The 24,221-nt window shown below is 48.3% G+C and overlaps 1 protein-coding gene and 1 pseudogene across 1 annotated transcript; both read left to right on the top strand.

Moving 5' to 3' along the window:
* The window catches only part of LOC131569320 (zinc finger protein 850-like), a 313,955-nt pseudogene that overhangs the window by 132,536 nt on the left and 157,198 nt on the right, over nt 1-24,221 (top strand).
* On the top strand, nt 5,603-6,535 carry LOC131569595 (olfactory receptor 14J1-like). The gene has a single exon (XM_058821826.1). It carries the CDS (start codon nt 5,603-5,605, stop codon nt 6,533-6,535), a length of 933 nt encoding a protein of 310 aa, XP_058677809.1.

Genomic DNA, 24,221 nt, shown 5'->3' with positions numbered 1-24,221 from the left:
TATGACACTGCAGGGCCTCATGGAAGCAATGAGACCATTCTGGCACTCTGAGTCCCCATGGCACCAAGGGGCCTGTGTGCCGCAGCCATGCCCTGAGGAACCAAGGGTCCATTGTGGTCCTGGGGAGCCAAATAGAACCAAGGAACCATTGTGCCATTGTGCTATTCCATGGAAGGAAATAAACCATTTTGACACTGCAAGGCCTCCTGGAAACAAGGGGCCATGGTGCCACTGCAGAGCCAAGGTGACCATTGTGGTATTGCTGGGCTTTATGGAAACAAAGGTCTCTTGTGATACTACAGGGCCTCTGAGGGGCAATTGTGATGCTGCAGGGCCCCAGGGATCCAAGAACATGGAAAAGTTCTGGTTGGTTTGGCCTGACTGGTCCAGCTGACCTTGGAATGTTGAGAGTTGCTTCTCATCTAGCCCTGGAGTTCTGTGCTTTCCTTCCTGTGAAAGAACTCTCCTCCTCCAGGGGTTCATGGCTGACATTGGGATTCTACCTCCATATTTGATAATATCCAAAGATTGTCCCACATGAAACCTGCCAGAACAGAGAGCTTTGGATGGCCTTGACATCATGGGGGCCACCTCTCATCTGCCTTCAAAATGTTGACCTGCCAAGCTATTCTTTCCATGCAAAAAACATCTTTCAAGTCCAGATGTCCATAGCCAAAACTGGGAATCCGCCTCCAAAATTCTTTATATCCAAGGACAGCCCCCAGACAAAAGCTGCCAGGACTGTCTAGGTTCCCTTGGCTTCCTAAGGGCCAGCTCTCATCTGCCTTTGAAACACTGGGGCTCTGTACTTCCCTTCCAATGGAAAAGAATTGTCCTCCATTTGCCCAGATGCCCATTGACAAAACTGGGATTTGGCCTCTCAAAGTCTGTCTACCCAAGGATTGCTCCCAGACAAATATTCCCAAGGGAAACAGGTCTGGCTGGCCTTAGCCTCCTTGGGGCTGGCTCTAATCAGCCTTTGAAACACTGGGGCTCTGCTCTTTCCTTGCTGTGGAGAAGAACTGTCATTCTGGTGCAGGCACTCATGGTTGAAATGGAATTCCACCTCCAAAACTCCCCAAATATCCAAGGGTTGCTTTCAGACAAAAGCTGCAAGGACAGACAGGTCTGGCTTGCCTTGGCCTCTGGTGACTCCCTCTGATCTGCCTTCAAAATCCTGGGGCTCTGTGGTTTCCTTCCAGTAGAAAAGAACCGTCCTTCTTGTCCAGGCACCCATGGCCTCAAGCACATGAGAACTGTACAGGGACAGAGGAGCTCTGTGCACAGTGGGGTGGGGACTGAGGACAGCAGAGAAGAGCCCTGAGAGGGTGGTTTCAGAGATGGTGGATCCTTTTGACATAATAGAAAAAAGATAGAAAAAGAAAGAATTAATAAAAATGGCAGCTGGGGAGGTCCAGACTGGACAGCAGGAGAAAGAAATTTCCCTCCCACGGCAGGGCTCTGGTCCAACACCAGAAGGAGTCTGGGTCAGCCCCAGGCTTTGTGTGGGCAGGCAGAGGCAGGCAGGAGGCAGAGCTGTCAGCAAAGGAAGGGGCCAGCCAGGTAGGGCAGCTGGGGGATGAGTTTTACAACATGGCTTATGTGGTCCAAGACCTGTTCCACATTGCCAAAAGATGGCTGCATCCTTGGGGATATTTAGTTGGCCAACACCCCTGTCAATCACTGTAGCATAAGGTGACCAGAAGAGATTAACATAAGACCTCTCTCAGTAGTTTGGTTCCACTGATGGGCAGAAGTTTATTCAGTATTGTTTTCATTTTGAAAGTAAGAGCAGTGATACTGGAGTCTTCTGTAGCAGGGGACATGGTATACCATATGGAACATGTTGACCATGGTAAAAGATGGTAAATAAATAAATAAAATATATTAAATTGAAAAATACATTTATAAATAAATAAATAAAAACATTCCCAGATGTTCCAGGAGTGCCTCAGCCTCGTGGTCTGGGATGAAAACTTATCACCATGAGTCAGCAGAGTGGCTCTCCAGATGGCTTTGCAGAATGGCTGGTATTACTGCCTAGTGTTACAGGGTTAATACTGGGGTGCAAGGAAGCAGCATTTTTGAATTTCACTAGACTTAATATGGAATGCTAGGGGAAGAACCAAAGAAGAAAAAGGGAGGGATCAAGGTGGTTTGGAGAGAAATAGACATAGGAAAATAAAGGAATAATACAATAATTGGGGTCAGACATACTGACAGAGGCTATCAAATGCTGATCAGTGTGCTTGTTAGGCCCTACCTTGCACGTGGTCCCTGCACTGTTCCACAGTACCCTGTTTCGTCATTTGACTCAATGTGTATTTTCTGACTGCTCTGCAGAGCCAGTGGGATCTGGTGGAGTCAGACGAAAAACCTTTTTCACTCTTTTCTGTTTGTATGAACATGTCTGTATGAGGTAGCTGAAAAGTTGAGTGTCCAAAGGCCAGATAAGGGGTGATCCATATGGTGTTGATAAAGGTACCCTTTATCATGGTATACCATGGTAACTTATCCTTTGGTGCTCAGTAATCTAAAGATTTATAGAATGTCTTATGGATAGGCCTTAGTTACACTTAATGACCCATTTTTTCCTCTAAAAATACAAACGACATCATGTTAGTTATAAATTCATACATTAATTTCTTAAAAAAGAAGCACCAGAAGGCTGCAGGACAAAGTCATTTCCCAGTTGTCCTCTTCAGTTATGTTTCAAGCTTCCGGAACAACAGTTGTATAATACATAATATGTATAATCCATGAAAAACACATGGATTATAACTTGGTCCCTTCCTGGAGTGCTACAGTCATGAATGCCAATGCCTAAAATGACTCCTAATTATTTTGACCTTTGTATTAGATATTACACACAAAGAAGGACACTCTTCTATTCAGAAAGGTCAGTTTCATTATAATGAAAACCACCAAAGGATAGTATAGGGACTTATGATCCTATATTTTCAGAAAAAAGGGATGAGAATTGATGTTTTGGTGCTCTGTAGCCATCCATATGGACAAGATTTTAATATGCGAAGGCATGTGTACAAAAGCTACAGGGGGACCTGTTCCCAGAGCCTGCAGGGACAGAGGCGCAGGGCAGGGACACCATAGCACAGCCTGGGCTGCACAGGGCACAGGGATGGGCAGCAGCTGCAAGACAGCCCTGACAGAGCCAACTTGGGCAGCACTTTGGCCATGGCTGCTGGGCCTGGGCCTGAGGCAGGAGCAGGAGACAAGTGACCCTTGCAGGCCTGGGGCCTCATTGCCTCCTTGTCCCTGCTCAGCAGCCTGGCAGGGGCCGCCCCATGCTCCTGCCCTTGCCATTGCACATCCCCACATGCCAGTGCCCATCCCGGCAAGAGCCCTGAGCAAGGAGGGTGGGACAGGATCTGCCTGGCCAGGGGCTGGGGCTCAGGCCTTGGCCCTTGGCATTTCTCAAAGACATCCAGCTTTGCTCAGCACCAGAGACACCTTTGCCTTGTTTGTCCCCAGCTGTCAACACTACCTCCAGTATTCTGCTCTAACTGGAATCTGGGGACACTTTTCCCAGTCATGTCCCTCAATGGGACCCATTAAAACTTGAAGAAACTTCGGAGTTTCAATTTAATTTTCAGTTCTTTAGAAGTTTTTTGAAACACTCTCTGAGAGACTGAGTTTGATGTAAACAACCGCAAATCCCCAAGAGGCTCATTAAAATCCTTCTGCTGTGTCTATGCTGCTGAGCTTTAAAGGAACAGCTCTTCAAGGGCCAGCTCCTCTTCCAGCCCAGCAGGGCTGAGGGCTCTGCCTGCAGGCACTGAGGGGACAGGAGCCAGGCAGAGACAGGCTGAAGGCAATCAGGATTGGGAAGACATTGAGCTGAGACTTCACTTGGGGAAACATCTTCACAGCCCTCTACGTGGTGAGTTCTCTGTGGCAGAGGAGCAGGAGGAGGAGGATGTGCTGCAGAGTGGGGCTGCCCTGGGCACCATGAGAGGGACAGGGCAGGATGGCTCCTGCTGCCAAGGATGGCTGCAGGGGGTGAAGCTGGGGCAGCTCCAGGGCTGCTCAGAGCTCCAGATCATGCCCAGCTCATTTCTGAGGGGACTTGCCATGAGCTCATTCAGGGCAGGAGTTTCCTGCTTGGGTCTCAGATTTCCTGAGTCTGTGCTCCCACTTTTCCCTGGCTCAGCTTGGTGACAGTGGAAACTCAGCTCTGCAGGGCAGAGCACTGGCTGGGACTCTTAAACCATCACCCTGAGTATTCCTGGGCACCTCAGGAAGTGCCTGCACCTGCCCAGCCTCCATATCCATGCAGCATCACCTTTCCATGGTGCCCAAGCTGGGGAAGCTGTTCTTTAATCCCTGCAGGACCCAACAGCTAGCAGCTGCAGGGCAGGGGTGGCCCAGGGGCTGGGCTGGGCTCTGGCAGCTCTGGCAGGGAAGGAGCCCGGGCCCACAGGAGCAGCTCGGGCTGGGACAGCTCCAGCAGCAGAGCCGTGGGCAGGCAGGGAGGGAGGCAGTGCTGAGGGAAGCCCTGCTGCAGGGCAGATGTGGCACCTGCCGGGCCTGCCCTGCAGGGCACACACTGCCCTGAGCAGCACAGCTCTTGTGTCCCCTCACAGCCAGCACAGCCCTCAGCCCGGGGGCTCAGGGCCCTCAGTCCCTCCTGGGCCAGCAGAGCAGCCCCAGAGATGAAGGGTATCTCTGCGGCCATGTGCTCATTCCCTGCTGACCAGGGCCTGAGGGCCACTGTCCTGCCCTGCTGCTGCCTGGCAGGGGCTTGGCAGGGCTGGCCAGGGAAATGCTTTTCCTCAGGCCCGGCTCTCTCTCTCTCCTTGCCTTTCCCAGGTGCTGCTGGCATTGCTGAGGGGCTCTCTGGAATGGCAGTTCCAGCTGCAGGGCCAGGCCCAGCCATTGGGCTCCTCCTGGGCAGGCTGAGCACAGCAATGGGGTGTCCCAGCTTCCTGTGCCCGGGATGCTCTGGGCAGGGCAGCCTGGGAGGCTGGCAATGAGCCCACTCTCCTGACTCTGGGAAAGGCAGGAGCCACTTTGTGTGTCAGGGATCCCTCTGCTCTCAGCTGTGTCTCCTGGCTGTCCAGGCTACCACGGGAGTGGATCTCAGAAAGGTGCAAGTCCAGGGCAGCTGGAACAGGAGAGAGGGACAGAGCAGCTCTCCTCAGTCTGCACTAAGCCTCAGACAATCCTCCTGCCTCTCTGGAGTCTCTGTTCTTCTGCAGTTCAGCACAATGTCTCGTTCTGCCTTCTGTTATTCCTATCCCTTCACCCAGGCAGCTCCTCTGACTCGGCTGAACCTTCTGTATCCAAGTCCCAACACCAGGACTGGCCCCTGTCCTCACTGTTCCCCTGCACTGACTGGGGGTCAGGGCTGACTCCCAGGCGTCCTGTAGGTCAAGGTTTAGCTCCTCACAAAACATTGGCCAGCAGCAATGAGGGCTCCAGAAACAAAGGTAAAAGAATATCTCAGACACATGGACAGCGGGAGGTGTTCGGTGGGAGGAAAGAGTCTATGAGAAAGAGCTTTGACTTTTCTGAGAGAAATCTCCTCCCATTTGTCACTGTAATTCCTTCTTCAAAAGATTCTAATGTCTGGAGACAGCAAATGGCCAACAGCAGCTCCATCAGGCACTTCCTCCTGCTGGCACTGGCAGACACGCGGCAGCTGCAGCTCCTGCACTTCTGCCTCTTGCTGGGCATCTCCCTGGCTGCCCTCCTGGGCAACGGCCTCATCATCAGCGCCGTAGCCTGCGGCCACCACCTGCACACGCCCATGTTCTTCTTCCTGCTCAACCTGGCCCTCACTGACCTGGGCTCCATCTACACCACTGTCCCCAAAGCCATGCACAATTCCCTCTGGGACACCAGGGACATCTCCTATGCAGGGTGTGCTTCTCAGGTGTTTCTCTTCGTCTTTTTTACGTCAGTGGAAGTTTCCCTCCTGACCGTCATGTGCTACGACCGCTATGTGTCCATCTGCAAACCCCTGCACTACGGGACCCTTCTGGGCAGTAGAGCTTGTGCCCACATGGCAGCAGCTGCTTGGGCCAGTGGCTTTCTCAATGCTCTGCTGCACACAGCCAATACATTTTCCCTGCCTCTGTGCCATGGCAATGCCCTGGGCCAGTTCTTCTGTGAAATCCCACAGATCCTCAAGCTATCCTGCTCACACTCAAACCTCAGGGAACTTGGGCTCATTGTGGTTGGTACATCCTTAGCTTTTGGTTGTTTTATGTTCATGGTTTTCTCCTATGTGCAGATCTTCAGGGCTGTGCTGAGGATCCCCTCTGAGCAGGGACGGCACAAAGCCTTTTCCACCTGCCTCCCTCACCTGGCTGTGGTCTCCCTGTTCCTCAGCACTATCATGTTTGCTCACCTGAAGCCCCCCTCCATCTCTTCCCCATCCATGGATCTGGCCCTGTCATTTTTGTACTCGGTGGTGCCTCCAGCCCTGAACCCCCTCATCTACAGCCTGAGGAACCAGGAGCTCAAGGCTGCCGTGCGGACACTTATGACCGGAAAACTTCAGAAACACTAAAACGACTTTTAATAAAAGCAATCATTTATACAAATCGTTCCTTTATTTTGGGGGTTCTTTTTACTTGTTTTCTATTTTTAATATTGTCCAAAAAGCAAGGTCATTGATTCTGCCATTTCCCACTTTGTTTCTCTCCACATTCACTGTGGCTCCAGACTTTGTTGATGAGGAGCTGGGCTCTCTCAGAGGCTTTAGACAGAATAAAGCATGTCCCAGCAAAGTTACTTGCAGAGATCCCCTTTTGTTGCCTTCTCTGGAGCTGCAGCAGCAATGTCTATGTGCAGAGCTGGGGGCAGATCAGTGCTGGCCCAGCAGCTGTGCACAGCAGCAGCAGCACTCAGTGTTGCCAGTGCTGCTGCCGTGGCTCTGCCCCGCTGCCCTGGTGGCCCTGGTGTTGCTGTAGGGCCTGAGTGCTCTCAGGGCCGGGCACAGCCCTGGGGGTGGCAGTGCCAGGGCTGCAGCAGGGACAGGCCATGCGCTCTGCTGGGGCAGCGCTGACGCCTCAGACCACGGCCTGGGGGCTCCAGGCTCCTTGCCCAGGCTCTCTCAAGAACACAGCCAGGCCAATGCTCAGCACAGAAAAGCCCTGTGAGCAGCCCCAGGCAGGCCGTGGACAGGCTAGAGGCAACAGCATGGCTGGGGCTCTGCAAGGGCCCTGGGGCAGCCATCAGGGGCTGATCCATCCCCATTGTGCTGCACAGCCCAGGGCAGCGTCCCACAGCGTCCTGATGGAGCTGCCAAAAACATCCCCCCTCTGCAGCCCTGGCCTCACCCCCAGCTCACTCAGGTGCCCCATCCTTGCAGGCACAGACACGACAGCACTGGCTCAGCAGCCCCTGTTTGCATTGCACAGAGCAGGGGGAGCACCCCCATGCTGTTGCTGTGGGGACATGAAGCTGAGGGAGCACAAATGCCATCAGCCCCTGGGGCTAGCAAGGACTGGGGGACAGAAAGGAAGCCACTTAAAGGTTTACTGGGACAAACCTTTAAGATTATCAACTCCAACCTGCACCCTAACACCACCCTGTCTGCCCTGACCCTCCTCGAGATTATTTAACCCAGCTCCCTCAGGTCTTTTTAACCACACTTCTGTTCCAGACCCCTCCCTAGCCTTGTTGCCCTTCTCTGAACAGCCATTGGCCTTCTTGGCCACCTGGGCACACTGCTGCCTCATGTCCAGCCTGCTGTCCATCAGTCCCTGCAGGTCCCTTCCTGCCTGGCTGCTGTCCAGCCCCTCTATCCCCAGCCTATAATCCTGCAGGCGTTGTTGTGGCCAAAGCGCAGGACCCAGCACTTGGTCTTGTTCAGCCTCACCTTGTTGGATTTGGGCCCTGGATCCAGCCTGTCCAGGTCCCTGTGCAGAGCTTTTCTACCGTCCAGCAGAACAACACTTGCGGCCATTTTGGTCACCACAGTTTTATGAGGCTCTAAAGTGTCACAAAGGCCTCTTTTTCCCATGGGACCCCTTGGTGTCAAAGAGTCCCTTGGATCCTTGAGCTCTGCAGTGTCACAATGGATTCATGGTTCCATGAGCTCTTGCAGTGCAGCAATGCTCTTCTTGGTTCCAAGATGCCACCACATTGTCCCTGTCAGGGACTCATTGGCCCCTTGGTTCCATGGGGCCCTGCAGTCTCACAATGGCCTCCATGGTTCCAGAAGGTCACACAGTGTCACAGTGGTCCCTTGGTTTCATGAGGACCCAGAGTGCCCCAATGGATTCCCTGGTTGCGCAGTGTCACAATGGACCCCTGCTCACACAAGATCCTGCAGTGTCACAAGGGACCCTTGCTTCCATGGGACACCAGAGTGTCACAATTTTCCCCTTATGTGCTGGTTTTGCATTAATTGACATTTGGTGAGGACAGAAGAAGCCACACACAGAAGTGATTATTCTGAGAAGAGCTGCTGAGAGCTTCCTGTGTGCCTTACAGCACCAATCAGAGACTAGTTTTGAAGACTGATACCTTGTTAAACCACTAGAAAGCTGGACACGTCTCCATGAACACACATGTTAAAAATGAACAAACCCCAGGAAAAGCTCTCTTTTCCTTCCAGCCTGGGAACAGGTAACAAGGCCGGCCTGGCTCCCGTCTCAGCAGGGCCAGGCTGGATGGGCACTGCCATGGGGCCAGACCCCTTCTCAGGGACCCTGCCCAGCCCTGTCCCAGCAGAGCCAGGCACCAGAAGCTGCCAGGCAGGGGGAGGAGAGGCCATCAGCCCATGGTGTGTTCCAGCTGAGACCTCAGCCATTTCCCCCCAGTGTGGCTGAAGCCAGAGCCGGCCTTGTAGCCCACACCAAGAGTGGCCCTGTGCCTGGAAGTGAATGCAGCAGGGGCCAGAGACCGGCCATGGGGTTGATCCTGACACAGCCCCCAGGGCAGCCTGAAAAATCCATCACTGCGATTGCTTCAGCCGCCACACGGCAGGAATCACATGAGCATCCGCAGGCCCCAGCTGAGATATTAACTCTTTCAGTGCATAGATAAGGCTTACAGACCTTCAGTCCTGCCTCGGGTCAGAGAAAAGGACAGAGTGAAGACGCGTAGAGAACAACATGAGACATGAAGGTCAGTTAGATGAAGTCAAGCCCCAGATGGGACGGTTGAGCAGATGCCTCAGTCCTGGCCTGAAATCTTCTTGTAAGGCTATGGAGAAAATATAATTGATACATCAGACATTTTTCCCCTGTAACTCATTGAAAGTATTGTGGGACGGAAGTGCTCAAATTGTAGATATGAGCAAAGGCATTTCTGCTAAAGCAAGCAGATGCTGAAGTAGCTGTGATCCCATGAGAAGTTTGAACAAAGTGAGAGAGAGAGGAGTGATGAAGACCCTTTGACCCCAGGGAAAGAAGAAGACCTCCGTTCCCAGAGATGAAGATGATCTCAGAAAAAGGTAAAGAGAACCTTTGCTCTTGAATAGCTCATCCTTTAATTTATACCCCACAAGTTGATATAGTCGATATACACAGCTGTGGGAAGGCTGTGAAAAGATGGGAGGGACTTTGCGATTGCAGTCCTGGGCAGCTGCCTTTCATAGAAATTAAAAGCAATGAGAGAACTGTTTTCTTGTGGAGAAGTCTCTATAAAATGACAAGAAGGACTCCTCTCCCTAAGTGAACTGAAGAAAGACAATTCTAGATGGGATAAACTGACTGAATTGTTTCTGTACACTCTTTGTGGGAAAGAAAATGTTGTAGGAGCGAGAAGAAATGTTTTAAAAGTTTTATTCTGATTCTTATTTTTTTACATTTAGTTACTGTTAATAAAGTTTTCTTTATACCCTTTTAAAGACTTAAACCTGCTTTCCTTTCCTTCTAATCCTATCTCAAAGCAGAAAATGAGTAAGTATATTCTAGTGGGGGCAATGGCATTTAGCCAGCACTTAACCCACCACACCTTAGTTCCACCAGTCCCTGCAGTGTCACAATGGCCCCTTGCTTCCCCAGGGCCCTGCAGTGTCACAATCATCACAGAATCATAGAATTAACCTGGTTGGAAAAGACCTTGGAGGTCAGCAACTCCAACCAGTAACCCAACACCACCTTATCACCCAAACCATGGCACCAAGTGCCACATCCAGTAATTCCTTAAACACCTCCAGGGACGGTGACTCCACCACCTCCATGGGCAGCCCCTTCCAGTGCCCAATCACCCTTTCTGTGAAGAGTGTTTCCTCAGGTCCAGCCTTAATGTCCTTTGGCACAGCTTAAGGCTGTGTCCTCTTGTCCTGTCACTGTTCCCTGGGAGAAGAGCCCAACCATGCCCCCTCCGCCGACCCTCCTGTCAGGGAATTGCAGAGAGTGATGAGGCCCCCCTGAGCTTCCTCTTCTCCAGGATAAACAGCCCCAGCTCCCTCAACTATTCCTCACTAAATTTCTGTTCCTCACCAGCCTTGTTGCCCTTCTCTGGATACGCTCCAGCCCCTCCATGTCCTTCCTAAACTGGGGGCCCAGAACTGGACACAGCACTCGAGGTGTGGCCTTACCAGTGCTGAGCACAGGGGAAGAATCCCTGCCCTGCTCCTGCTGGCCACACCATTCCTGATCCAGGCCAGGAGCCATTGGCCTTCTTGGCCACCTGGGCACACTTCTGGCTCATGTCCAGCCTGCTGTCCATCAGTCCCTGCAGGTCCCTTTCTGCCTGGCTGCTCTCCAGCCACTCTGTCCCCAGCCTGTAGTGCTGCAGGGGTTGGTTTGGCCAAAGTACAGTACCCGGCACTTGGTCTTGTTCAACCTCACCTTGTTGGGTTTGGGCCCTGGATCCAGCCTGTCCAGGGCCCTCTGCAGAGCCCTCCTACCCTCCAGCAAGTCCACATTCACACCCAGCTTGGTGTCATCTGCAAATTTGCTGATGCTGGACTCAGTTGCTTCATGCAGATCATCAATGCAGACATTGAAATCTGCGCTGGCTGGCTCTGATCCCTCGGCCATCCTGTGGGTGCCCTGGGATGGCATTCAAGGTGATCTGTTCCATAACCTTGCCGGGCACCCAGGACAGGCTGACAGGCCTGGAGTTGCCCAGCTCCTCCTTCCAGCCCTTCTTGGGGATGGGCTCACATTGGCACCTCCAGTGCTCTGGGACCTCCCTGCTGAGCCAGCACTGATGGTAAATGATGGAGAGCAGCTTGGGGAGCTCATCCACAGCTCCCCCATCCCCTGGGATGGATCCCATCTGCTCCCAGAGACACCTGTGAGCATCTGAGTGGCTCAGCAGGTCGCCAGCTGCCTCCTCCTGGATTCCAGAGGGCTGTTCTGCTCCCTGTGCCCATGTACCAGCTCAGGAGAACACTTGTCCTGAGGACAACTTGTCTTATTCTTGAAAACTGAGACTAAGAAGGGGTTAAGCACCTCAGCCTTTCCCTCATATTTGGTAACCATATCCCCCCAATAAGGAATGGAGGTTCTCTTTAGCCCTCATTTTGCCATTAATGTTACTATTAAATTATTTTTAATATTCTTCACAGCAGTGGCCAGGTTAAGCCCTAATTGAGTTTCAACTCTCTAATTTTCTTTCTGCATGATCTAACAACATCCTTAAAATATTACTGAGTTTCCTGTTTCTTTGTCCAGAAGTGATGCACCCTAATTTTTCCCTTGAGTTCCTGGAAGAAGTTCCATGCCCTGCCAGGACAGTAATTTTCCTTGCTATCTCACTTTTGGCTCAGATGGACAGGTTGTTGCTGCTCCTTCATGTCGACGGAAGGAGACCCAGACATCAATTTGATCATCACAGGCCCAATTTTATTGATCAGTACAGCGGGTTAAATACAGTTCATAATGAGCTTCATACATATTGCAAAAGTTGAGCTCAGGATTGGTCAGTTACATATCAGCACCTACGCCTACTTCTGCATTCCTGTGGTTCTACTTTTGATACTTTTCACATATTCTCAGGATATATTCAGGATTAATCTCTACTCCCTCTCCTCATGTTGCAGCAAGGTCACTGCTGACCTTTCCTTTTAGCTTGCTGACTGCTGGCTTTTCTCCTTCAACTTAACCAGCGGCATTATGTCAGTATGGCCTTTCTCAGCTAACCAATTATTAATAATACTCTCCACATTTCCCCCGTTTTCTTCTTGCGCAAGGAGATTAGTTTGCCATGTTTTTGCTATTGTACGGCTGACCATGTTTTGAATACAGTTAAAGATGCAAGGCAAAATAAGCAAAAACAGTAAGATTACACCCAGCAGGCCTATAGCATAGATCACAAGGTTCCTCAGCCACGGTCCAAGTCCTAAGCCTTTAAGCCATTTGTCAATTCCTAAACCGTCTTCTTCCTTAAGTTTGTGAAGTCCCTGTTGCAATTCTTTTATCTTAGTGTGAATGGACACCGAATGATCAGACAGATTCATGCAACGCATTCCCTCAAACTCTTCACATCCATGCCCTTGTGCTAAGAGCAAAAAATCTACAGCAGCTCTATTTTGCAAAACAGCGTGGTTAACACTTTGCACATCGGCAGTTAACATGTCTAGAATTTGTGATGTCTTGTTCAGCTCATCCTTTGCCCAGCACCCTAATTGTTTTGCTAAAATCATGGCTTTATTGGCAGATCCTCCTGGCAAGATAGTTGAAACCACCACCTGTTTGAATGTGCCCCAAAACCGTGGATCTCCTATCTTGCTGCAGTCTAAGTCATGTATGCTACGTTTTTTCCTGTTTGAATTTTGACTCAGCTGCATTAGCAAGGACACATTAGGGTGAAACAGTGACAATTTTCCCAAAAAACAGGGTCCACCCTGTGGTTTAGCTGGTATACCATTCCACGCCCTGTCTCCACAAATCAAAAATATTCCTGTGGGTAATTTCATTGGTGCTGTGATATTTGTGCTGTTACATTGACTGTAATGCTGTGGAGAGAATTCACTCACATTCAGGGATGAATCTAGGGTGGCCCATGTTTCTTTAGGTTGGTTTAAATTCTGAGCACCCGAAAGTCTGAAGCTAAACCATCCACCAGCTGTAGTGTTAGATACGCTGGCATTTGTACTTCCAAAAAGATCCAATTCCTCAGGAGGAGAATGCAAAGAGGTGTTAAGTGATTGGATTAGTACGCATTGACGATAGCCATCACTCTGACCTGCAGTATACCCTTGTTGTACTGGCAAGGTGATGTTTGACATGTTAGACATACATAAGGTTTGATTGTTTATCAAACTGCAAAATTCTCCAGGAGACCACACCGGAAGTCCCACCAGGCATGTTTGAAATGGGTTAGTGACTCCTCCAAGACTAAGACAAAGTGATGATTGGTTAGTTTGATTAGCAAGTGTCACCCATAAATTTTCCCTTGGTTGACTAAAGTGTGTTATTCCTACTGCTTCACTTGCTACAGCATTGAGCAGTATAACAAGAACAAACCTCATTTTTCTTTTTGCTTGCTTTGCTTCTCCCTTTCTTCCTTCTGCTTGTTTTGTTTTTCCTTTCTTTGCTGTCTTTTCCCTGGTTTGCTAGATTGTCTATTGTAAGGCTGAGTCAATTTTTTAATTTATACTGATCTAATTCTAAATCAGCATCCTTGCTCACAGGTATAGCATGAGGTAAGTTTGAAGGCAAATCAGCTTTACAGCGAGCTGCTATGATGCGTGAGGCTTTAGTAATTTCAAATATTCTAAGGTTTTCCTGTAACTTCCACCTAAGATATGCTATAATCACTTGTTCTGCACTCTCAAAGAGCTGTAATCCTGTCCGTCCTGGCAGGCCAGTACTTTGTTCAAGAGCTCTAACCCAGAAATAATTTCGAATCCACCTTCCAGAACAAGGGTTACACCATAAATAATCTACTGACCTCTGTGAATACCAATAAACCTGATTACAATCTGCACAATGCAAAGCTACCCATGCATAGCATTTATCATTATCCCTTTTGCAAACATAACAAGGAAGTGAATATAAGTAAGGACCAGTATAAAATTGTGGTTCTTCAATCCAATGCAACCAATTCAATGGTGGTGATCGCAAAGCCTCTTCTGCCTTTTTACTATACAAGGCTAACAGCTCAAGGTCTTTCTTTAATACAAGGTGTATCTTATTTTGTAATCGTAGTTCTTGTTTGTTATCCTCCTCAACAACTATATCCTCCTGAGGGTCCCACAACTGTAAAATTGTTCTAATCATAGAAAATTAATTAGCAATCACTGATACCCTTATTCAAATGAGACCATTCCCTTTTTGCTTTCTTTTTCTTATCTGTCTTCAATCTTGCTGCTCCTGATTTCACTGGTCCTGCCACTTGCAAACTCAATTTTTGCAACTTGTCAATGCAGCAATCTAATGCTCTATCAGGATCCCCTTTGAAGGGTCCTACAATTGAATGCTGTGTTAAAGGCACTAATTTCCTACACCTTATAGAAACTATACGTGATTTACTTTGAACCTTAATTCTATTCACAATACATTGTACCTCCCATCGATAATAAGCAAGAATTTTCTGTTCAGGAGACTCATAAAGATTTAAAGCTATATATGCATTTTGCCCTGTTTGTCTCCTTAATTCATCTTGCCAACTTTTACCCCACGTGCGCTCGTGTTCACAAGTATGACACCAGAAATCCCACAATAATGATTGTTCTATCCAAAAAGTTCTTTCACAACCCCCACAACGTAGAGCTATCCAGGCGGCACAATGTGGATTGTGACAGTCAAGGCAATGTAGTTTCGCTGGATTTGTTAAGCGAAAAGTTGATAATGAGTCAATAAAACCAATCAACTCCTGGGCTGTCCGATAGTGACGTGTCAGTGCTCTGTCCACCGCTTCCGAGTACCGCTTCAATTGAAACAGTAGTGGTTGTAGGACTAGAAGCAGTTTCTTCCCCAGTCGCTCCCTGTCCTCCTCCGTGAGGTGATCCACCAGAGGCTGCATCAAAAACAGGTTTAGTCCACTTAGCAGGCACCCACAAAGGTCCTGTAGGTGAGGAAACACAAAGATACCCCCAACCCCAATATAATACTTTTGCAGGTTTTTCCCATAGTCCTGTACTCGGGTTCTTATACTTAACCCAGACCTCTGTTTCCTTAGTATTTTCCTGACCTGACCTCAGATGATGTTTCATTGCAGGGGGGGTATCATCTTCCCCAAAAATGCATAAATGGTTAATCACATACAAAACCTTAGCCAAACGTGCTTGTGAATCTGCCAAATCTTGATGTTTTTCAATATACTGCTTAAGGGTACCGTTTGCTCTTTCCACTATTGCCTGTCCAGTAGGAGAGTGTGGAATACCTGTCACGTGCTTAACAGACCACTGATTCAAAAATTTCCAAACCCTAGCACTTACATAAGCTGGACCATTATCGGTTTTAATACTCTTTGGAACTCCCATAACAGCGAAACAACTTAACAGGTGTCTGATAACATGTGTAGCTTTCTCTCCTGCTTGAGCCGTAGCCCATACGTAATGACTATATGTATCTATGGTGACGTGCACATGCTTGACTTTACCAAATCTGGCTATGTGTGTAACATCCATTTGCCATTTCTCATTTATTTCTAAACCTCGAGGATTAACCCCGATGCCTAGACCTATTCCACCATTATGATAACTACACGTTGGACATGCTCTGACAATGGCCTTGGCTTCTGATAAACTCAGCTCAAAGTGTTTTGCTAAACCTCTTGCATTTTGATGATACCTGCAATGTGCTTCTCTGGCCAATGTATGCTTATCAATAGGACAAGAATTATCAATGGGTAGGGTAACCAATTTATCTGCACGTTCATTCCCTTCTCCTAAACCTTCAGACCACTTATGACTCCTAATATGGATCACAGAATATGCTGCATTTCTTTCTCGTAAGGCCTTCCTTAACTGTATCAGTAACTCATACAATCAATTATTATTCACTTCCTTAATTGCTGCTTCCTCTATTTGTTTGGCTACTCCTGCAACATACATAGAGTCTGTGACCACATTTAAAGGCTCCTGTAAGTTGGACACCACCCATACTACTGCTAACAATTCCAGGGGTTGTAAGCTATCTGCAGGGTCTGCTGTGAGGAGTTGATGCTTCCATTGTCCCTTTTCTTGCCAGGTAACAGCAGCACGCCTTGATTTCTTTCCTGCATCCGTAAAAGCTGTAAGAGCTCCTTCTATGGGGTTTTCTTCTCTCAAAGGTCGAGTGATCCAGTTCCATTCTGTCACCCATTGCAAAACTCTAGGCACTAATTTACTAGTCTCTACTTTAGCAGGTGACATCAATAATGCTTCTTGTAAATTCTTCAAATTAATCAAGTACCAGTCCAAGGTTTCTTTTTCCATAGGCAATCTAATAGTAGCAGGTTCTCTACCATCCACTTCAAGAATTCTGAGACGCCCCTTTTTGATTAATGCAGCCAATTGTTCAATTTTTGAAGATATTGTTTTCTTATGCTGTGGTGGTGGTGATAACCATTCCAACACCCGTATCTCCCCCGTTTTCTTTTGCAACTGAGAGAGAGCACCAAGCAAGTGGCAAGGGCTATTCCAGATAGTAAGGTCAATGGGGTGGTCGAGTTGTTGACGAGACACATACCCTTGCTGTACACAGTTACTAATTTGCTGCAAGGCAAGATGATGCTCCTTTGTCAGGTGTACAGGAGTAGTAGGGTCCACGCCTTTTAACAAAGGCCGTAGGGCTTCTAGTAAATGATTTGGTATTCCCACAATAGGCTTCTGTAGGCCACTGTAAGTCTCCCAGCAACTTCTGTGCATCATGTAGAGTTTTAATGTCCAATTGTAATTCCAATTTTTGTGGTATTACTATTTGATCCATCAGAGTCCATCCCAAATATTTCCAGGGCTTTGTAGTCTGAATTTTCTCTGCAGCAATAACAAGTGAATATGCAAGGGCTTGTGGATAAACGTAGGTGTCTCTTTTGTATATTGTTCCTGTACCAATTCATGGGCATGCATAAGACTCTCCCCTTTTAATGGCCATTGCTTAACCATCACCAGTGTATCCGTTTTCCAGGTGAGTGGGAAATGGGGAAAGTCCAAGCAATGGCAATTACCCCAAAGGGTGCTGATTAGTCAACACCGCTCCCAATTGTGTTAAAATGTCCCTTCCAATTAAACAAGAAACTGTAGGAGGCAGTTGAACAATTGAAAACACAGCAGATATTTGTTGATTCTCAATGCACACAGACAAAGACGGCGATCTGCTTGCCAATGTAAATCCTCCCACTCCTGTGAGCATGTTTGATGAAGGAAATAGAGGCCAATGTTGTGGCCATGCTTCTGGAGAAATGATGCTAGTATCTGCTCCTGTATCCAATAATCCATAAAGGGTTATGCTTTGATGCCCATAAGTAATTTCAACTTTTTCTTTGGTCTATTTTGTAAATCCACAGTTAAAAGTGTAACACCAGTAGAACCAAAACCTTTTTCATCCCGTGTTTGTCCAGTAAATGATTGTATTCCCGATGTCATTTGTGACAGTGGTACCAATTGTGCAATGCGTTGTCCTTTTGTAATTTTAATCGGAGGATAAAGGGTGTAAGCCATAATTTGTATTTCCCCTGTAAAGTCTGCATCGATAACACCAGGCAAAACAAATAATCCCAACATAGTTGTAGAGGAACGTCCCAGCAATAATGCTCCACATGTTTGTCCATTTAATATAAGAGGGCCCTTTACTCCAGTGGGTATCCTCTCAGGCCAGTTTGTCATTAGTGTGACGTCTACTGCTGCTGATAAGTCCAAGCCGAGGCTCCCAGTTGTTGCGGGTTGCAGACAGGAGGTAGTAACGATGTTACGGCAGCAGCTGGTGTCTCCGATGACACAGCGGCAACTTGTGTCTGTCCCTCATTGCCGCATCGGTAACACTTGATGAATGGTCTCGAGCCTCCTTACGTGACTGCCAGTGAGCCTCTTCGGAGAGGAGCAAGAGCAGCTAACACCTGATTTTGAGTAGACTATGCTTTTGCAACCCTAATCCTAACTCCTTTAAGGCTTCTACTATAAATGCCTGTGAAGCTATTGGCATTAATGCCATTCACTCTAATGCTTCCTCAATAGCCCAATTTGGCCCTAAAGTAGCTAACACTCTTTGGGTTGCTGGATTGCTATTTTGCAAGGCACACTACTTCAATAGGGCCCTGCAACACCAGCCCGATCTATAGCAGTAGCTGCTCTATCGATAAAATTTCCAAATGATTCTTCTCTACCTTGTTTAATGCCCATATAAACTGGTAACCCTCCTGGCTCTTTAACCATGTCTATTGCAGCACGCACTAACCACATAGACTCCCTAAGTTTATCTTCTCCCGATATCATCTGTGCCTCTGTACGTAAAAATGCCTCTAAGCCCATCAGCTCCTTTACTGTTACTCCATGTAATGGGTCATGTGCATTAAACAATAACTGCTGATGCTGAGTGAATATCAACCGAACTATTCCTCTTAAATCATTAGGACATAAAACCTGAGTATTAAAAAGATAATCTAGCATTTGCCTAACAGGTTCACTTTTTACTCCAAACTGACTAACCGTAGAACGTAGCTGAGTTAACAGCTTCCAATCTAAGGGAGTATATTCTGCTATATTATGCGTAAGGTTCCCCTGTGCATCATACTGTGGTGTGTATGTTACCTGACATGCAAGACTAGAAGCTATTTCCACCGCCTCACCATCCCCCATTTGCATTACTTCTTTTGCCAAAGCAGCCCAAGCTTCCCTCTTCTGTTTAGCCATCTCCCCCCATGGATCATGGTGTGCCCCTGGGATGGGATCTGGCTCTTTAAGGGTGCTATGCTGCTGGCACTTCGGTGCAGACACCGAGTTTTCGCACGGGGAAGGCAGTGAGGCAGAGGCTGGCTCGTGCGGGGGAAGCAGGGCAAGCGGCCCCCCCACTGGAGCTGACAGTGAAACCGGAGCCGACTCAAGCGGAGCCAGCCTGCGGGGGGCAATCAGCCCCCCCGCTGGAGCCGGCTCGGGCGGGGGAATGGCCCCCCCCCGCCGAAGCTGTAACTGGAGCCGGCTCGCTGAGGGGAAGCGGCGGAGGCAAGGCTGGCGGCGGAGGCGAAGCTGGCTTGCTCCCACCCCCACCGTCTGACCCGCCTGAAGTTGGTGGCGGAGGCAAAGCTGGTTTGCTCTTACCCCCACCATCCGACTCGCCCTCCCCCTCTGACAGGAAAGGTGCAGACGGTTCCACTGCGCCTATAGGAAAATCCTCCACACCACTTTGAAGGGGACCCTTAGGCATTAGTATCTTAGTTACAGAAGGTGCCAGGGGATCATCCTCACGACCATACCCTATATTCCTCTTATGAGCTTCTGTTGCCCTTTCTGCTGCCTTTCTCTCAGAGACCTGCTGAAGTAACGTGTTATACACCACCCGCCTAACTTCCCGAATTTCTTTGCTGACTTATCATCATCTAACACTGTATCCCACAATATTTCCTCAAACTTCTTCCACTCTGCTAGCTCATGAACTGTATGAGGATTAGAAAAGATACCCTTAGCATGGCCATAGGCTAATAACCCTGGTAACTCCTTTTTTAAATCTATCCCTTTTATCTCTCGCCTCTCTAAATATGGGGCGAATAAATCATATGCTGCTTGCCTATCCGTACCTATTAATCAGCGCGCTGTTGCAGCTCTCCAGGCTCTGGCGGACACGTATTGGCTTGGCTCACCGTTGTGAACACCAAGGGTGTTTCAAATTCCGGCACCGTCCCAGCTGCAAGGACCCAAACCCAACTTCCTCGACCGTGGTGTAATCCCTTTTTCTTTTAATCCGAGAAAAAGGGCAGAGATTCGGTTATGCCCGCATTCTCCACCATTTGTCGACGGAAGGAGACCCAGACATCAATTTTGGTCATCACAGGCCCAATTTTATTGATCAGTACAGTGGGTTAAATACAGTTCATAATGAGCTTCATACATATTGCAAATTTGAGCTCAGGATTGGTCAGTTACATATCAGCACCTACGCCTACTTCTGCATTCCTGTGGTTCTACTTTTGATACTTTTCACATATTCTCAGGATATATTCAGGATTAATCTCTACTCCCTCTCCTCATGTTGCAGCAAGGTCACTGCTGACCTTTCCTTTTAGCTTGCTGACTGCTGGCTTTTCTCCTTCAGCTTAACCAGCGGCATTATTTCAGCGTGGCCTTTCTCAGCTAACCAATTATTAATAATACTCTCCACACCTTCAAGATTTCTTTTTTGAAGGGTGTCCATTCTTCTTGGAATCCTTTGTCTTAAAAGGCTGTTTCTCTTTAAAAAATCTGTACCTGATTCAGTACTGTCCAAATCTCCATCCTGAATAGGCTGGAGTCTGCTCTTATAAATCCAATGCAGAAGATTCGATGATGCCCCTCCTTTTACAAATGTTTAAAAACTCAATAATTTCATGGTCACTGTGCCCCAAACAGCCTCTGACCACCACATCTCCCACCAGCCTTTCTCTGTTTGTGAGCAGCAGGAGACAGAGCTTTCCTTGGCAGTGGGAATTGCAGGAAACCTCCCCAAAGTGCAGCCTGGAAGGTGCGGCCTGGAGCTGAGGAGAAAGCAAAGTCCCTCACAGGGCAGAATGTTGGTGCTGGAGGTGTTGCAGTGAGAGGCTGGGCCATGGCCAGGCTCTGTGTGCCAGAAGCCGGCAGTGCTGGGTGCAGGGAGCCCAGGGAGGGCACAGAAACGCTGGGTGAGAAATGCTGGGGCACAGCGAGATGGGCGAGTGCAGCCGGCCAGGGCAGAGGAGCAGCACACACAGGGGGCACAGCCTGCAGGACAGATGGCCAAGGGCTGGGCCGGGCTGGCAGGGCCACAGGCACCCAGGTCTTTGTGCCCTGAGCTCGGGCAGCGCCTCTGGAGGCCCCACAGGAGGAACTTTCCTGGCAGGGGCTGCACTTTGCTGCTCCCTCGGCCTCCCTGGGGAGGCTGGCAGGGGCTGCAGGTTGATGCCATTTGTTCTTGCTGCCCCTCACATCCCCCTGGCCCACAAAGAGCCCCGAGGCAGCCGTGAGGGACAGGCCCTGCTGGCCCAGGCTGGGCTCAGGGCTTGGCCTTTCTGCTTCCTGCAGCCAAGCCAGGCCTTGCTCAGCATTGCAGTTCCCTGCTCAGAGCCTCGGGCTCCCTGCAATCCTGGCCTCAAGGATCTGCTCTCAGCAGTCCCTGGGGAGCCTTTGGCACTCCCTGCCCTCAGTGGGGCCCAGCCATGCTCCAAGGCACTTGGAGTTTTGCTGCTGACTCCTTGAGCAGTTTCTTCATCCTTCTCTGCGTGCTTGAGGCTCCTGGACCCAGCCCCAAATCCACCGTGGGGCTGATAAAAATACAGAAAGCCCTCAGGAGCTCTTTGTCTCCCTTCCATTGCCTTTGAGTCTCCAGGGCTTGTGCAGTGCTTGGAGTCAGTTTAGAGTTCTATTCAGGAGGGAGATTTCAAAGTGCACCTCATTATTTTTGGTTTTTTATTCACATGAGTATTTTTTTATTTTCTAGTAATGAGAAGAGGGGATAAAAGCATTCCCCAAGTGATCTGGATGCTGAATGTCTTCTTAGGAGGTCTGGGTATGATAAATAGGTATGATTCGTGCTGATAAAAATTGAAACAGTAATCAATATTGATACAGTAATTAATATTTGAGAATAATAAAATAGTTAAAAAGTTGTAATGCCAAAGAAGAGAGGGAGAGGAGGGGCTCCACCCCCCCTTCCCAGCAGATGTTCTCAAGGACCACAGGAAAGAAGCTGAAGATACAATTGCTAAAAATGAATAAAAACCTGGTTGGGTCCCAGAAAATGCTAATTATAAGGGATTTATTGCCTTTATATGTAGATGCAGTGATATGTTAGTCTTGGCTTACATTGTACTGGCTTGATGCACATGTGTAACCCAAAGGTGAATTAAAGGACAACGAAGAAGACTACAGGGCCTTCATCAGTGACGATCCCCAAAGACTTGTGTGACCACCAAACCGAGTGGTGGCACATGCGTGGTAAAGGTGGCGAGGAGGGTGGAGATAGAAAAGTGACGAACCGAAAATGGGAGGAGATGGTATTGACACATGGCATATGAGGGGCGATTTTCAATTGGCAAGCTTGTGCGTGAGGTGGCAAGGGTTCCAGAACTCTGCCCTCCGTACCCTGTGGTTATTGTTTGCTTATGCGCTATTATTTGAACCAAATTATCCCTTATTTATATATTTTCTAAACTATTCAATTAAAATTGCTGCTACCTTAAATATTGTTTGGTTTTTTTTTGATGGGATAATTAGGCAAACATAACAATTTTGGTGCCGATATCCGGGACTCTTTTGACTCCGGGGAGGTGGATAGCTTCTGGGAAGGAGCTCCCCACCAGACTTTTAAGTGGTCCCAAGGCTAGACCACTCTCCCCTGGGAAAAGAGAGTCTTTTTAAAATAACGCATAAGAAAATTAGTTTTAAGAGCAGGCAAGAGAGGCTCCCATCAGAGTGCCGGCTTATAGGAGAGAGAGTACCCATAGAAAACTGCTTTGTGCATGAAGACCCTCGTGAGAAAAGGAGGATGTGAGTATCACGGGGTTTTGGGTCGGGGGGCGGCTGTATGCATGTGTGAGTGTGTGTGGAGTTTCTGAGACGGGGGCTGGGCAGTCCCGGACCCCCGAAGCAAGTAGGACCTCCCAGTACCGCGTTTTCGCGCCGTCCGAGAGGAGGCCGTCCGGGAAAGGAGGGAAGTGAAAGAAAAGTGAATGAGTGGGGACCCCGGGATGGTTTGACCCAGGGGGAAGGAGGGGATCCCTGGTCCAGGCGCCTGTGGGAAGGTTTTTGGACAGGAGGTATTGACTCAGTAGGGAGACTGAGAGAGTAAATGAATAGGTTCAATTTTCTTGGAGGGGTTGGTAGCAGGCAATTTAGTATGTGATTAGATGGTGAGAGGATGGGGCTAATAGATTGAGAAAGAGGGAGAGAGGAGTGGAACAGATAGATTGCAAAGGGAGAGATAGGAGTGGAACAGGTAGATTGAAAAGGCAGTGTGACAGAGTAGTAAGTGAGGAAGCTGAGCCACGAGGTGAGTGTGGGAAAATAAGACTCTCCTGGTATCAGGGTTTTCTTACTTTGTTGCCGCCAGGAATGGGTCAGGGAAAAAGTAAGTTCCTTGACCCAGGGGCTGTGGATTGTGTGAAACATTTGCAGTGGTTTGAGGTATCTGAGAACCGTGAGGGGAGTTCTGAGGCGGGGAGTATTCCTCAGGACAGGCCACTGTGGATGATAATACAGTTTTGGGATGAATGGGAATCCCAAAGGGAAGAAAATCAAGAAATTCAGAGGGCAGTGCCTAAGGGACATAATATAGGAAAAGCTTTGAGTGAGCACCAGAAAAAAGATGAGTTGCCAGCAGAATGGTTAAAAAGATTAAAAAGAGACTTGCAATTATATTCAGGTATAGATACTGATACTGCAGTAGGGCAGGTTCTGTTAAAAATTCTGTTTGTGACCAGATCTTGCAGTCACATCAGGAAAAAGCTGGAAAAATTAGAAGACTGGCAGGACAGGGGACTTCAAGAGTTACTGAGAGAAGCACAAAGGGTGTTTGTAAAGAGAAATAAGAAAAAGCAGAAAGCAGATGCCAGAATTTTGGTGGAAGCAGTTCAAGAAATGCAGGCAGCTTTGAATACAGAAAAATCTGCAGGGAAAAACAAGCAGCGGATGTCAGGATCTATTTTTAGGAACACAGGACCTGTGCATTTTTCCCGCCACAAGAAAAGACACTTAAAAAATTCTTGCCCCACTTTGAAGGGTGCGGGACCCACCTGTTTTTATTGTCATAAAAAGAGGCACCTGCAAAAAATTGCAGAAAGAAACAGCAAGATGAGAAAACTTCTCAGGAGAATCAGAGACGTCAAGAGTTTTGTTTAATGAAGAAGACCGAAATACAACCAGAAGAGCCCTTGATTATAAAGCTAAAAATAGGTCCTCAGAGTGAAGAAGTTATATTTTTAGTCAATACAGGAGTTTCTCGGTCGACAGGGACAAAATTACCCCAGGGATGTGAGATAAGTCATGAGCGAGTTTCAGTAATCGGAATTACGGGAGAGGCTTTCCCTGTTCCCGTAATAAAAGGAGTGCAAATTGAAACAGATGACAAATTTGGGGTAAATGATTTATTGTTGATAGCAGAAGCCGAGAATAATTTGTTAGGCAGAGATCTAATAATAGCCTTAAATTTACAGATAAAACCCTGTGAAGGAAAACTTAAAATTTATTCTTTAACTGAAGA

This window comes from Ammospiza caudacuta, chromosome 30 (genome assembly GCF_027887145.1).
Source record: "Ammospiza caudacuta isolate bAmmCau1 chromosome 30, bAmmCau1.pri, whole genome shotgun sequence".
NCBI lineage: Eukaryota > Metazoa > Chordata > Aves > Passeriformes > Passerellidae > Ammospiza > Ammospiza caudacuta.
The sequence above is the reverse complement of the archived record's forward strand: the minus strand, read 5'-3'. Positions and strand labels throughout refer to the sequence as shown.